A 12,479-nucleotide genomic window follows, 5' to 3' on the forward strand; every position below is an offset into this window, starting at 1 on the left:
CTATGTTCTCAGTCTACCGCTGGATTTTAGCAGAGAATACCCAACCGAGGACCTATATAGACCAACGGTTTTCACAGGCATTTCACCTCAAAGTTTCACATGAATCTTTATGCATTTCCTTGCCAAGAAACTTCTTACAACTCTCTTGTTAAAGGTTTTACATTCGGTCTTACTTAATGATGATTTTAGAGTAGGAATTTAACGGAAAAAAACCTTTTGCAAGCTCCTTATGATACAAATTTCTTGAGATATTGCTTCTTGCAGCAGTATCAGTTGGCTGCAACACTATGTTTGTGAAATCAAGTGTTTACTGTCATCCTCTTCAATTTTATTTCAGAATTAATAAGAAATGACACAGAGCAGAGAGAAAGTGTCTGCTCCTATCTCTATTTATATTCAATATTTTTCATATTTATAGAACTAACGTACGGAAATCATGCTGTTTTAATCAAAGGCTTTAAAGGCTTGTCTAGATTAATGTCTGACACCAAACAACATAACATTTAATTTTTCTATTCAGTGAATCACAACAGCAGTTTGTCCGATTGTTGTTTGAATGGATCCCAGCCCCGGAGAGTCACCCCCGACATTGGCATGATCGTAGGGAATGCTGCCAACTCTGCAGTGCAGCAGATACCTCCGAGTGATGCACTCTCAAGCCCTTGTTTGTTTTCCTAATGGGAATTAATGTCGGGCATAAAACAGCACTCCTTTGTGTGTTTGTTGGCTCTGATAGTGGGAGGAGGACTGGTTTTCTGCAGTGAAGCTATGTAAACAATATGAAAAAACGTTAGATAATAATAACTCATTAGAGTTCATGGTCTAATATTTAATTAGCTAATAAAGGATGAGACTGGGTAAAAGGTATGAAGCAGACCTTTAATTAAAGTGAATGAACTTTCCCACTCAAATGTGAAAAAAATAATGAATTAATACATTTACCTGCAAATATTTGGAGGAAGTCACTGATAGCAATATATGGGAAGTTTGTAAAATAATAAACTAAAATTTATATGAGCCGACACCGCCTGATAAATAAATCTAATCTGCATTATCTTCTATAATAGTTTATTGGCTATTTGGACATCAGGTTTTACAGAGCTACAGAGAAAGACAAAGTCAGATTTGAACTGCAGTATGTAGATAAACAGCAGAAATATGGGTTTTAAAAAAAACAAACATCATATTTCATGGCAAAACCTTTATTTGATACGGCATTCATGTGGTATGTTCATGTCAATCCTACAGCAAAACAGCGTTTCCTTTGATGAAAATAAACGGTAAAATATGGAATAAAACGGCAAACCTTAAACATGAAATCAACAGTACTAATATCCTTTAACCGTAATATTAGAGCAGTGTATGTGTAATAGAAATGATAACTCATTTTGATCCATTCGACATCTGTCAGTCTGTCAAAACCGAAACACTTAAACTCACGGCTTTCTGTGTCCTGAGAACGACACAAAGCTTTTCATCACTAACAAAATTTCAGAATCATGAGTGCACCCTGGTGGCCTGAGCAGTTTAATATCCACCTCATCAGTATGAGTCCCTCCCTCTCGCTTCTCATTTCCTGTCACCTCTCTACAGCTCTGTACTGCTCGCTACATAAAATGCCCAACAAATACTTTAAGATGTGTTTAAAAATACAGAATCCTGGAGAAATTCCTCAGTACTAAAACTGGCATCATGTATACTCTAACTTCTGAGACTATAGTAGAATATGTGTCTATAAATAAGGTTGTTTTTCTGGCAGCTCCGACTGTCTCATTTGATGAATGACTCGTGTTGATTCAGACTGATTTACTGCCTTATGTGCTTGTTCTTCCACAGACTGCAGCTTGTTCTCGGTGTTGGACATGGGTGCCCTGCTGTGAAGGTCACGCTGAGGTCAGTGAGGGTATGACATTGCTTCGCCCACCACCACGATGACCACTGCCATACACGACCAATCAAACGCTGTAAAAACCAAAGGAAACTCTTTAAATTTCTAATATTTTTTAAAAACTTGCTACCGTTTTCTCTCAGCCCTCTCTCCTCGTGTGTGAATGTGTTTCTTTGTCCCTCCCCCCTCTTTCAGTTAAATTAAAAGCATTCAACGGTCACACGAGAAAATGTATTTGTTGGATCTCATTCAGTTTGGCCGCATGCAGTCACTTGAGATGATGTCTTCCACCCTTATTTCTGCTTTATTTCTTTCTCTGGATTGGTTACTCAGATAGTGACCTCAGAGGGTGACCTGTGGAGCCCCGGGGTCCCCAGCTAGTTGGCCCTACGCTGGCCCCGGACGCAGCTAAACACAGAGAAGCGGCCGTCATCTCGCCGGACAAAAGGGCGAACATACCATGCTCGCCCCTCATGAGTCCAGCCAAGCGCACAGGGAGCACATTAGGACCTCTGGGTTTTATTTACCCTTTCTTTTTTGGCCCCAGCAAAGAGTCGACTGGGGCGTCAAGTTTGTCAGGTGCCTCAGCTGTGACCGTCTGACCACATCACACAGCCTTTCACATCCCCAAAGAGCTTCATGTTGCATTCTCCCGATTCACGTTGTCGGTTTTCATATTCTCCGCTCGCCACTGAAGCGTTATGTTCGAGAAAGATTTCTGTCTGGAATGAACCAGCCTCGGTACAACCTAAAGGCTTTCTCAATGAAACCTTCACACGTGAATGCAGCCTCACAAGCACGAGAGTGATTGAAGCTGAAAGGACGGCTCTCCTCATTGAATCACCAAGATGGGAATTCCAGTGCTGCTGAAGATCTTGAGCTCTTCTTGCAGAAAAGAGGAGAAAGGGGCCGAGTTAAGTGTGTGTGATGCAGGGGAATGAAAAGTGAGGTGACGACAGAAATGAGAGCAGATTTCAAACTCTGTTTCTAGTCAAGTCCTGCAGATTTTCACTCAAATTATGTTTATCAGGAACATTTGTATAATGTAACGGGCAGGTTCACCCAAATGACATAATACTCTAGTGGGATCCAGCTATGCTGATCCACTTTTTGAACAGATATAACCAAAGTAGTTAAACTATTCTCATTTTATTAAAGTAAAAGTTAGTGCCACATTGAGAATGAGAATGCAGAGTGTTCATTTATTGTTTTATTTATGTATTTTAAGTAGCTCATCTCATCAAACTGAAGCAAAATTAACGGCCATATACTTGTATATCATTTTTGTTTTGACATAATGTTTTATTAACTCATCAAATGTTTGGTTTAAAAAAATCTAAATCTCTCTCCCCACATTCCTGTCACTCTTCAGCTGTCTCTATCAAAATAAAGCTTGAAAATAAATAATCTTAAAATAAAATACGAATCTGTGAAGGAACTACAGCTGACAAATGAGTGCAGTGGAGTGAAAAGTACAATATTTCCTACCAGAATAAGTATAAGTAGCATAATAAATGTTGTACTGTGCTGAAAGTATTTAGTTATGTTACACTATTAGGGATTTCTGCTTCTGTGTACATTTCTGTTGTTGATCATCTTCATGGAGACTATCAAAATTATCAAAATTGTCGAAGTTTCTCTCTCAGATAGAGACGTCTAGTTCTCACACAGCGGTAATGTTCTGAGAACAACGGGACATTTATGGGTTAAGATCAGTCACAGACTGGCTTCTAATGAGAATTCATTAAGAAAAGAAAAATGATGCTGTGAACTGTGTTTTTAAAAATTAAGGTAGAAAGAGAAACAGAATGTGAATATGTCAATCATGGTAATGTTTCTCTGCTTTTATAGTTATCTATAAGTTACATGACATATTATAATAAATATAATAATAAAACTGTGCGACGTGTTTCAAAGAAATTAAGAATCTGAACTTTGACATCCCGACAGAAGCAAAATGTTACAAGGAAAATGTAGACATTGCACTTCCTGCTTTGTGTTTCTAAATGCAAAAAAAAGTGCAAAAATATTTAAATATCTTAATCAAGGCTTCTTTGATTTAATATATTCTTCCAAATCTGAATAATTTATTGATGTTGTCAGACTTAATGCCATTAGTCTTGAACAAAAAGGCCTTAAATCATAAATTATTCCAGTCTATTGGAGACATCTTGTGAAATGACTCACATGGTGTTCTTATTAGCCTCCTCTTTACACAAACTCCCTTTATAAACACACACAGGAACCGGAATGTATGGCGCTCTTTGTCTCAACTACCATGCAAAATTACCTGATTTATCTCGAGCACTTTCCGATGTCACACTGTCTGTGCTCGTGACAAAAGTGCCCCTTGTTGTGGCACACCAGATAACCAAACCCACCCTCCACGAAACTCACGGCACCGATCTTAAAAACAAGCTCTCTCAACCTTTTGTGTCCCCCCCTCCCCAGAAAACAAAGAACTGCACTTTCTCTTGGCAAATGATGCCTTAATTGTGCAAGTTAACAAGCTTGCTCTTTTTTTCCCATGAATAACAAAGAGTTTGGGTCCCAGTTTGTTTCTTTTTGTTTGTTGTTGTTTTGTGCTTCTTTACCTCGGAGCTTTTTTTTCTATAGTGTCGTTGCACGCCTGTTGGACTGTTCCCATGCTGCCTCCATATTTCTCAGATTGTCATGCACGCGAGAAAAAACACCAAAAAAAACAAAAAAAGACAAAAGTGAGAAAAGGCGAGGGCGTGACCCAAATGATGCTCCACAGTTGGATACACTGTACAGTGTTCATTATGTTTTCATTTCTATCAGATATATATGCTCTCGCTCCTTTAAAAACACTGCCTCTTTTATCACTCTATTCATTTTTTGGCTCAAATATCTCGGCGCTAAATGGCGGTGGTGTTGAATAGGACATCTCCATGGATTTGCATAATCTGATGGCATTGCTGGTGAGCACATGGAGGGTTGTGCCAAGTGCAAAAAGGTGAAGCCTTCATCTCTTGGCAGGGGACGGAGGAGACTGTAAAAAAATATCTTCGTCCTCCTTCTCCTCCAGAAATATTTCGCTTTCTCACTCATCCCATCAGATGCTGTCACTTTTTTATGTCGGGCTCAGCGATGCACTCTCACCAGACAATCAAAAGGCATTGATATGTGCTGTTTTTTTTCTTTCCTCCTCCTTACAGACTCCATTCATGTCTGCTCTCTTCTTACAGTGCCCGTCATTCTTCAGACGTCGCTGGTGCCAAGGCAGTAGGATGGCTGCCTCTCTCTCTCTCACTCTCTCTGATGGGAAACTGTTGCTCATGTTCTGGGTTGTCTGCCAAGTTTTGGCATTATTGGTAAGAAGAAGAGGAGGAGGGGGGGGGAGGGAAGGAGGGAGGAGGAGGAGGAGGGGTGGTGTACAGAAAGGGGGCCCTTTTAACCCTGTGAGATAGTGCTATCTGTTGTGGGAATGGTCTTCATCCTTTTCCCCCCTTTTTCTTAACACTCCCTCCATCTCTCACTGTTTCTCTCTTCTTCTTTCTCTCACCCCCCTCCTTCCCTCCCTCCTTCTCTCCTTCCCTCCCCCCTTCTGCCCTCTGTCTCTGTCCTTTCATGCTGGAGATCAGACGACCATCCTGAGGTGAACTGGCGGAGATCCGATGCCACCGGAGGACTTTGATTACCAACCAGCACCAACTGTTGGATTTCTCACAGCTTGTGTACTTCTTTGGCTTCGCTCCCAAAACTAGACTGTAACCCTCCTTCACACACACACACACACACACACACACACAAACACACACAGGCAACACAAACACACTACACCACGGTAAAGGAAAGGAGATTTGCTGTTGTGTTCTCAGAAGCTTAGCTGACCGTCTAAGCCTGACTTCAGTGCTCATCTGGGTGCAAAGATCAAAACAGGAGCGCTCAGACACTCATGGGTCTTTCAGTTCTTAAAGGAAATAAGAAACAAACTTAGAGAGACAGAGGAGAGGATTGATGCTGCTGTCATGTCTGTCCGTTAAAGCTAGTTTGCTTTCCTTGGCATATTGAGTTCAAACAGGGTGGAAAGCTCACTAATTAACACATTATATATTTTTTTTATTTATTTAATCTGTACAAAAACCAAAGTATAAGAATGATGATATGTTTTTTTAAAATGTATTGGGACAGAACCAGACCAGCTGTTTCCCCTGTCTTCAGTCTTTGTGCCAAGCTAATCAGCTTCATATTGAATGGACAGACATCAATCTCTTCATCTAAGTCTATTTCCAAAAAATATCAAACTATCCCTTTAAAGTGAAGCTATGACAGAGTGTTTCATTGGAAGGATTTTTAAGAAGATAGACGAAGTTAAAGAGTCCAGTCTTTTTTTAAAAAAATGTATTTAAGTGGCAGAAACAATAAACATAATTTTCTCTTTTATCATCACAGTTTTAAAAAATCCATCTTATAAAGTCATTTCTGTCTACAACTGAAAAACCTAATGAAATAGATCTGTGTCTGTAGAAAAAACAGTTTTGAAACAAGACAGAAGAAAGCAGGTCGCTGCACCAGCTGGAAAAACAATGAAACTAGTTAGAAACGAGTAAAAAATAAAGTCTTTATGACAGATAAATGTAATGAAGTAAAAGGTTTCATGCCTGAAATGTATCAGTTGAAAATAATATTAAACTAAAATGCTCCATAACAATACAAGAACGTGATAATCCTTATTACATCTGAAACTTGATTAACAAATTAAGTCCTGGAAAATGTATCAAAATGAATTAATTTCTCTTTTTAATTTCCTTTTTCTTTTCTTGAGAAGAAGCTTCAAAACCTTTTAAAATCAGATCTGCTGTGTTGATCCCTCACAGGGAAATTCAAGTGTCACAACAGCACAAGTAAAAGAACAGATTCATCAGTAAGTAACACAAAAACTAATAAAGAATTAAATACAAAAAGGAAGTGCAGTTTAAAAGAGTTTTCACGTGTGGATGTCTTACAATAGTGTAAAAGTCATATCACAATAAATCAACACAGAACAGTTCCCTAAAATAGTAGAATTTATTTAACAAAGCTGTTTTTTCTTGTACTTTATTGTCAAAACTCTCGTACATTTCTAAAATACAAAACTTCTTAGGGAACAATAATGTCCTGGACTTATTCCCATCATTGTCCCTCTTTCCGTTCCTCATAAACTCAACCGACACCGTGCATCATCAAAGTATAAGTTCTCCTTTGACGCTCCAAAGAGATTGTTAATGTTCAGCATGTGATATTAATGCGATAGACAAACATTCTCAAACTGAAGCTTTGCTGCTGCGGCTCAGTTTACATGACAATAAATAAAGATTTTTTTTTATCCGTGCTCAATTTATTATTATTCATGTGAGGTGCTGCGGCTAAATCTTTCTCATCTGGCTGAACATGAGTCTTTTTCTTTCCCTGTTTAGAGTCAGGATTTAAATCAATATTGGGGCTGCAGGGATCCATGTATTCCTTCAAAGCCTTCTCCCTTTTATCGTATTGTCACTTTTTTCCATCTGCATGGACACTGTCTTTCATTTCTTTCATTTGCTCTCTCTGTGCTTGTCTTTTTGGTCAGGGGCTGGTTAATGTGGGTTTATCCAACCATCCAGGCGATTAATGTGGGCTTATCCATGCATCTGTCATTGACCCAGCCACCCAGAAATGATTCTTCCATCCGTCATATCTGTCCACACATGTCAACACCTACAACACACCTGTGCATGTTGTCTTTTTTAGGAACATGCACATGCACAGGTATTACTGTCTGAAGAGAGATATGTGCGATGATTCCAGCTTTGCTTCTTGAAGGAAAACTGTCAGGGTAATGTGTTTTCTTGAACTCCTCTCGGGGAGAAACTTTGATTTCATGGTGTTGATTATTTTTCTTCGCAATCACTCAAGGATAAAGCACAAGGACGCAGAGATTGTTCCCCTTTCAGATGCACCACAATGGGGCTCCTTAGTTAAGAAAACAACAAGGAGTTCCCCCTCCCCACCTCTCCCTGCTCTCTCTCTCTCTCTTTTTTAACTTCTCTTTTTACAATCCAACACTATACAACTTACTTAAAGACAAACAGAAGGAGCCTGGAGGCAGTCTAATGCATTTATTGAAGGCTCTGTGGTTTGCATATAGCAGACACAAGCTTGGCAAAAACAATTCTCTTTTGATCAGAGTAATTCCTTCTTCTGTGGGAGGTAAAAAGGCCTTTTCTATCAGTAACTATCCCCAATATGGCTTTCCTTTAGAAAGAGGGAGAAAAGTTTAAAAAGGCTTAAGAGCTCACAGATCTGGCAGATTAATGCTGCTTTCTAGGTTCTCCGTCTGAATGAAGAAACAACAAATTTTACACATAAATAAAGCTCCAACTTTTACTTCTTTTAACACCGCTCTGAATAGTAATAACCTCATTTCCCTAAACATATGGAAATAGTCAAACTTGGCTAAAGTTCAGACAACTTTTATCCTGTTTTGACACTTTCTTCTGTAGAAAAGCAACTTTCTTTTTTTACAACAAAACACACCACAATCACTTTTGTTCGCCGTCATTATGACACTGTACACATTCAATGATGCCATGTATGACCTTTATTAGGTCCAAAAATAGTATATAGTGTATAGTGTATTGTATTCAATGAGAGATTTGAATTTTAAAGAAAGGGGGAGTGTTGGGTGCATCAATGGTTTTGTTAACAGGCAGGTTTGTTTAAGTCAGGAGCGGGTGGTCCAGTGTGAAGCAGATTCATGTGGGACCCACTCATCCCCTGGGACCCACTGTGCCACCCAATAAACCCAAAGATCAGCCTATGAACAAATCTGAATAAATATGGTGGTAAAACACCATAAATAGTGAAGTTTGAGCCCAGTCTGCCATCTCCAAATGATCCTCTCCTTCTTCTCCAAACTTTAGGAGGGTTATAATATATGTAAGCTTGTTTAACTGTTAGCTGCACACATCAATAATGTGTAGGACAGAATCACTAATAATTTACTTAAGATTTAAAACTCTAAAACGTCTTTTCACAAAGTTACACTTGATATTTTCCAAGCGCTTTATTCTCACATGGATTGTAATTTTGCTTTTCTGTGGATTTACGCACACAAACGATGATGAAACAAGCTGAGCTTTAGTCAGAAATATTTATTCACAACATTTACAGGATCTTTTTTTCCATCATTCACAAATATATAAATAAAAAACATAGCATATCTATTTACATGGCGTGTTGCGCACTGTGCAAACTAAACGTGTTTGCGTGCGTGTGACCGATGAAGTTGAAATAATGGTGATCGAGTCCCTGCACCGGTGACAAGTATCCACCGTGCTGCTGTGTGTGCGCAGAGAGAGGCACTGTTGGGTACGAGATGCCCGGGCTGCGGGTCGTGCTGTGCCAGAAGTGTCCCGGTGGACTCTGCTGGTACACGGACTCAGAGGGACTGTGGCTTTGGTGTTCCGGGGAGGAGTGCAGCTGGCTGAGGTAGTCAGACGGTTCTGGCATCGAACCGACGGAGCCGAACACAGGCTCGGTGACAACACGGGATTTCGATTGTAAGAAGGCGAGGATCCGTGCGTACTTGATGTCTTTGGTTTCAGCCCTGTCCTCTGTGGTCAAGTAGTGCACCAGGTTCTTCATACACTCGTGGTATCCGTAGTGAAAGTAGTTTGCAAACTCAGCCAGCAGTTCGCCTGAAATGAATCAAAGTAAGCAGCAGTTAGATGTGGTCTGATTCCAGTGCGTAAAGTTGGACACACGTGAGGTTAAACTAGAAACTACTGTAACACACAAATAACTCAGATGTATAGTTAATCGGCATTGTAGAGACTGTCACAATTTATGAACAGTGCCCTTTGGGCGCGTAAAGTGTCAGAGTTTACGCACCTTTTTCTCTCCCACGGGGGAAATCTGCTGAGTGGAGCGCTCGCAGGTACTGAACTGTCATTTCCAAGATTTCAGCCTTTTCCAGTTTTCCAGAATTCTGACAAAATATCAACAACAAAAATCCAACATTAGAAAATGTTTGACTGCAAATAATACATGACCAGATTATTTGATAAACTTATTCTCTCTAAGCCATAAACATTGTATCATAAACGAGACATGTTTAACACAAAATATACATGTATATTTGTTATTACCTGTTTTGCGAGTGCCATTGGTACCGTTTTTCCTAATTCGTTAAGGCAGCGATTAATGCGGTCCCGTCTCCGTTTCTCAATCACTTTGTGAGAGATGGGAGTTCTCTGTGGAAACAAGGAGAGACAGAACATGAGCACACAGTCATAAAAAAAAATCATATTTTACATCTCACTAACAATCATTTGCGTTTTTAATGAAGAGAAATTAAATGTATGACTTGAATATGAGATCTAAAACTCCGGAAGAGTTTTTGCGCGCTGCGCGCTCAGCTGCTCCAGAGCGCGCCGAGGACATCTGCGCTCTGGGCAGTTTCTATAACTCAGGAGCCTTATTGGGAATACTTGAAATCTATTTTAGTAAATTCCGTATACTATACATGTTAGTAATTAAATGAATTACTTAAATAATTTCCAAATATCCCGTCAGTGTCAGATAGGCTACTTTTAAATCAGTAGCGCTGTAGTTATCCTGGAACGCGCGCCACAGAGGCGGTGCACAATAGAGTTCCCTTCTCTAGCATGAAAGCGACTCCAAGTTGTAGTTAAACCAATATTAACTGAAAATACTGAAATGTGAAATTCCATAAAGTGACTCAAAATGTTGAAAAGTGCCGCGTTTCCAGAAATAGTTCAGTCCTCATCGTGCAGAGCGCACATGGAGCGCGTACCTTCCTGTCTTTCATTTTAGATGCCATCGACGAATTTATGTCAGACTTCTTGAGAAAAATCAGTTGAGCTGGAGGTTGGAGAGATGTGTTGCTCCGGCAGGAGATGAAGCAGACTGAAGTTTGAGGGGAAGGCTGATGCTTATAAAGGGATCATCCAAGGGACTCTCGCATTCATGGTGTAAATTATTCCATGGGATTAGAACCACGCATTGGGTAAATGTGTGCATTTAGGATCAGTTAAAGAAATAGTAAAAATCTAAAGCCATGGGCTAGCAGGGGGGCAAACCTGCTTTGTTAATCCACGTGGCTGTTCAAAAGACACGTGATTACTTTTGGAATATTATTTGCATAGTAACAACCCAGGCGGGAAATAAGAAGTGAGCGTTGGGATCGCCTGATCCGGCGGGGCGCACTGTGCGCACTGAAAACAAAGCCGGCAAAAAAAGAAACCCTCTTTCTTCCAAGTCGCGTTTCTCACACGATCGCCTGTTTACAAATCCCAGCAAGCGATCTTAACTCTCATCCAAGCCCGGTCTGAGTTTTAAGGCCTGTCCAGTGTCATTAGAGTAATTAAGTAAGCCTTTAATAGGCTGTTCCGCCAAGTTCAGGGGAGATCTTTTGGGGACGGAGTCCCCCCGTTTGTTCTCGGCGTTTCTCACACGACTTGGTGACACGTCCATCTTTTATGAGAGATGGCAAGCTTTTTGTTTACATTCTTTATTTTGTTGGACTCCTCGGCAGGTGTGTGATTAGCCCTGGCACACGAGCGTCGTCCGCGTCAGGGCCAGCGTCTCCAGCAGCCTCTGGCACACGAGGGTTACCCACCACTGGAGACTCTTTGGAGAGGCTCAATTTGTATCCTATTATCCTATAAGAAAATGTCTATTCACTCGAATGAATAGTTTCATTGGCCTAAATTTTAATAATGCTGTGAAAGAAAGGGAGAAATAAAGAAGAATGCAGCTGGTGTGAACGCGCATTATTCCCCGTCACCTGCAAGATGGGTAGCCTGGAGACCTCTATTCATTTGCCTAATTTCGGTCAACTTAACAAACTTTGGGAGAAATTATACTGCCATTGTTATGAAGGGTGAAGCTTTCTGATCGAATTAACAGCATGTTTTGATCCGGTAAATGTCATTAGAAAGAAAGAAACAATCGCGTTTAAAGGGGCCTGGGTAATGCGCCAAGTGGAGACGCCAAAGCGCAAACTGCACAAAGGGTGCTAGTAAATGCCACAGGGGACTTTTGTACCCTCACATTGCTCAAGTTTTTCCCCCCAAACAAAGGGCATTATTTTATACTTGAATACATTTCATACAACAATTGGCTGTTTTCTTCAAACATATTTTCACAGCAAGGTTAACAACAGGTTTATTGTGTGCGCTCCTCACAGATTCAAACCGCTCTCATGCGCCAAAACACTTTGCTCCGATGTTTTTTATTCCCACTGAGAACGTTTTAATCTCGAAACTTTCATCGTGTTTGGATATATTTGATCCTGTGAGCGACGTGGAAGAATTAAAAAAAAGAGAGAAAAAGAAGCAGCGGAGATCGAGGAAAGAAAGGCTCACAAGACATCTGAAGCGTTTTGGAGAGTTTTCAGAGCACCATGGAGAGAAAAGCGCAAGCGAGCGGGGACAGGGGCATAAAATCCAATTACTTGACTGTGCAGTTTTAACACTTTTTTATGTGTTTGTCCTTTGAAATATGGAGCCACTTTGTGTGCTGTTGCTTTTTCAAAAACTGAATTAAACACTGGAAGTTTTTATTTACCGACTTATTAACGTCC

At 40.2% G+C, this 12,479-nt stretch overlaps 2 protein-coding genes across 4 annotated transcripts in view; one reads left to right on the forward strand and one right to left on the reverse strand.

Moving 5' to 3' along the window:
* cfap97 (cilia and flagella associated protein 97) overlaps positions 1–5,613 on the forward strand; it is a 34,236-nt gene extending 28,623 nt beyond the window's left edge. The window contains exons 5-7 of one of the 3 annotated variants that reach the window (XR_003462924.1): positions 1,837–1,903; positions 5,098–5,223; positions 5,494–5,613. Coding sequence is in view for 1 of the 3 variants with exons in the window: in XM_027282403.1 (XP_027138204.1) it covers positions 1,837–1,880 (44 nt within the window). In the remaining 2 variants the exon portion in view is untranslated. Of the gene's footprint in view, positions 1–1,836; positions 2,073–5,097; positions 5,224–5,493 lie in introns of those variants that run through there. The other 2 variants (XR_003462925.1, XM_027282403.1) reach the window with 2 other exon arrangements.
* Positions 5,614–9,021: 3,408 nt separating this feature from the next.
* On the reverse strand, positions 9,022–10,811 carry helt (helt bHLH transcription factor). Its single transcript, XM_010744923.3, has 4 exons — positions 10,689–10,811; positions 10,021–10,125; positions 9,764–9,860; positions 9,022–9,570 (listed from the first exon to the last, which is right to left on the reverse strand). Exons 1-4 carry the CDS (start codon positions 10,713–10,715, stop codon positions 9,098–9,100), a joined length of 702 nt encoding a protein of 233 aa, XP_010743225.3. The 5' UTR covers positions 10,716–10,811; the 3' UTR covers positions 9,022–9,097.
* Positions 10,812–12,479: the final 1,668 nt, after the last annotated feature.

This window comes from Larimichthys crocea, chromosome X (genome assembly GCF_000972845.2).
Source record: "Larimichthys crocea isolate SSNF chromosome X, L_crocea_2.0, whole genome shotgun sequence".
NCBI lineage: Eukaryota > Metazoa > Chordata > Actinopteri > Sciaenidae > Larimichthys > Larimichthys crocea.

Bases quoted from the DNA above. Each gene is read 5' to 3' on its own strand.
- helt (XM_010744923.3), bottom strand. From the start codon at position 10,715: ATGGCATCTAAAATGAAAGACAGGAAG. The intron at 10,126-10,688 runs GTACGCGCTCCA...TTGTTTCCACAG, and splicing joins CTAAAATGAAAGACAGGAAG to AGAACTCCCATCTCTCACAA. The intron at 9,571-9,763 runs GTGCGTAAACTC...GATTCATTTCAG, and splicing joins CCCCCGTGGGAGAGAAAAAG to GCGAACTGCTGGCTGAGTTT.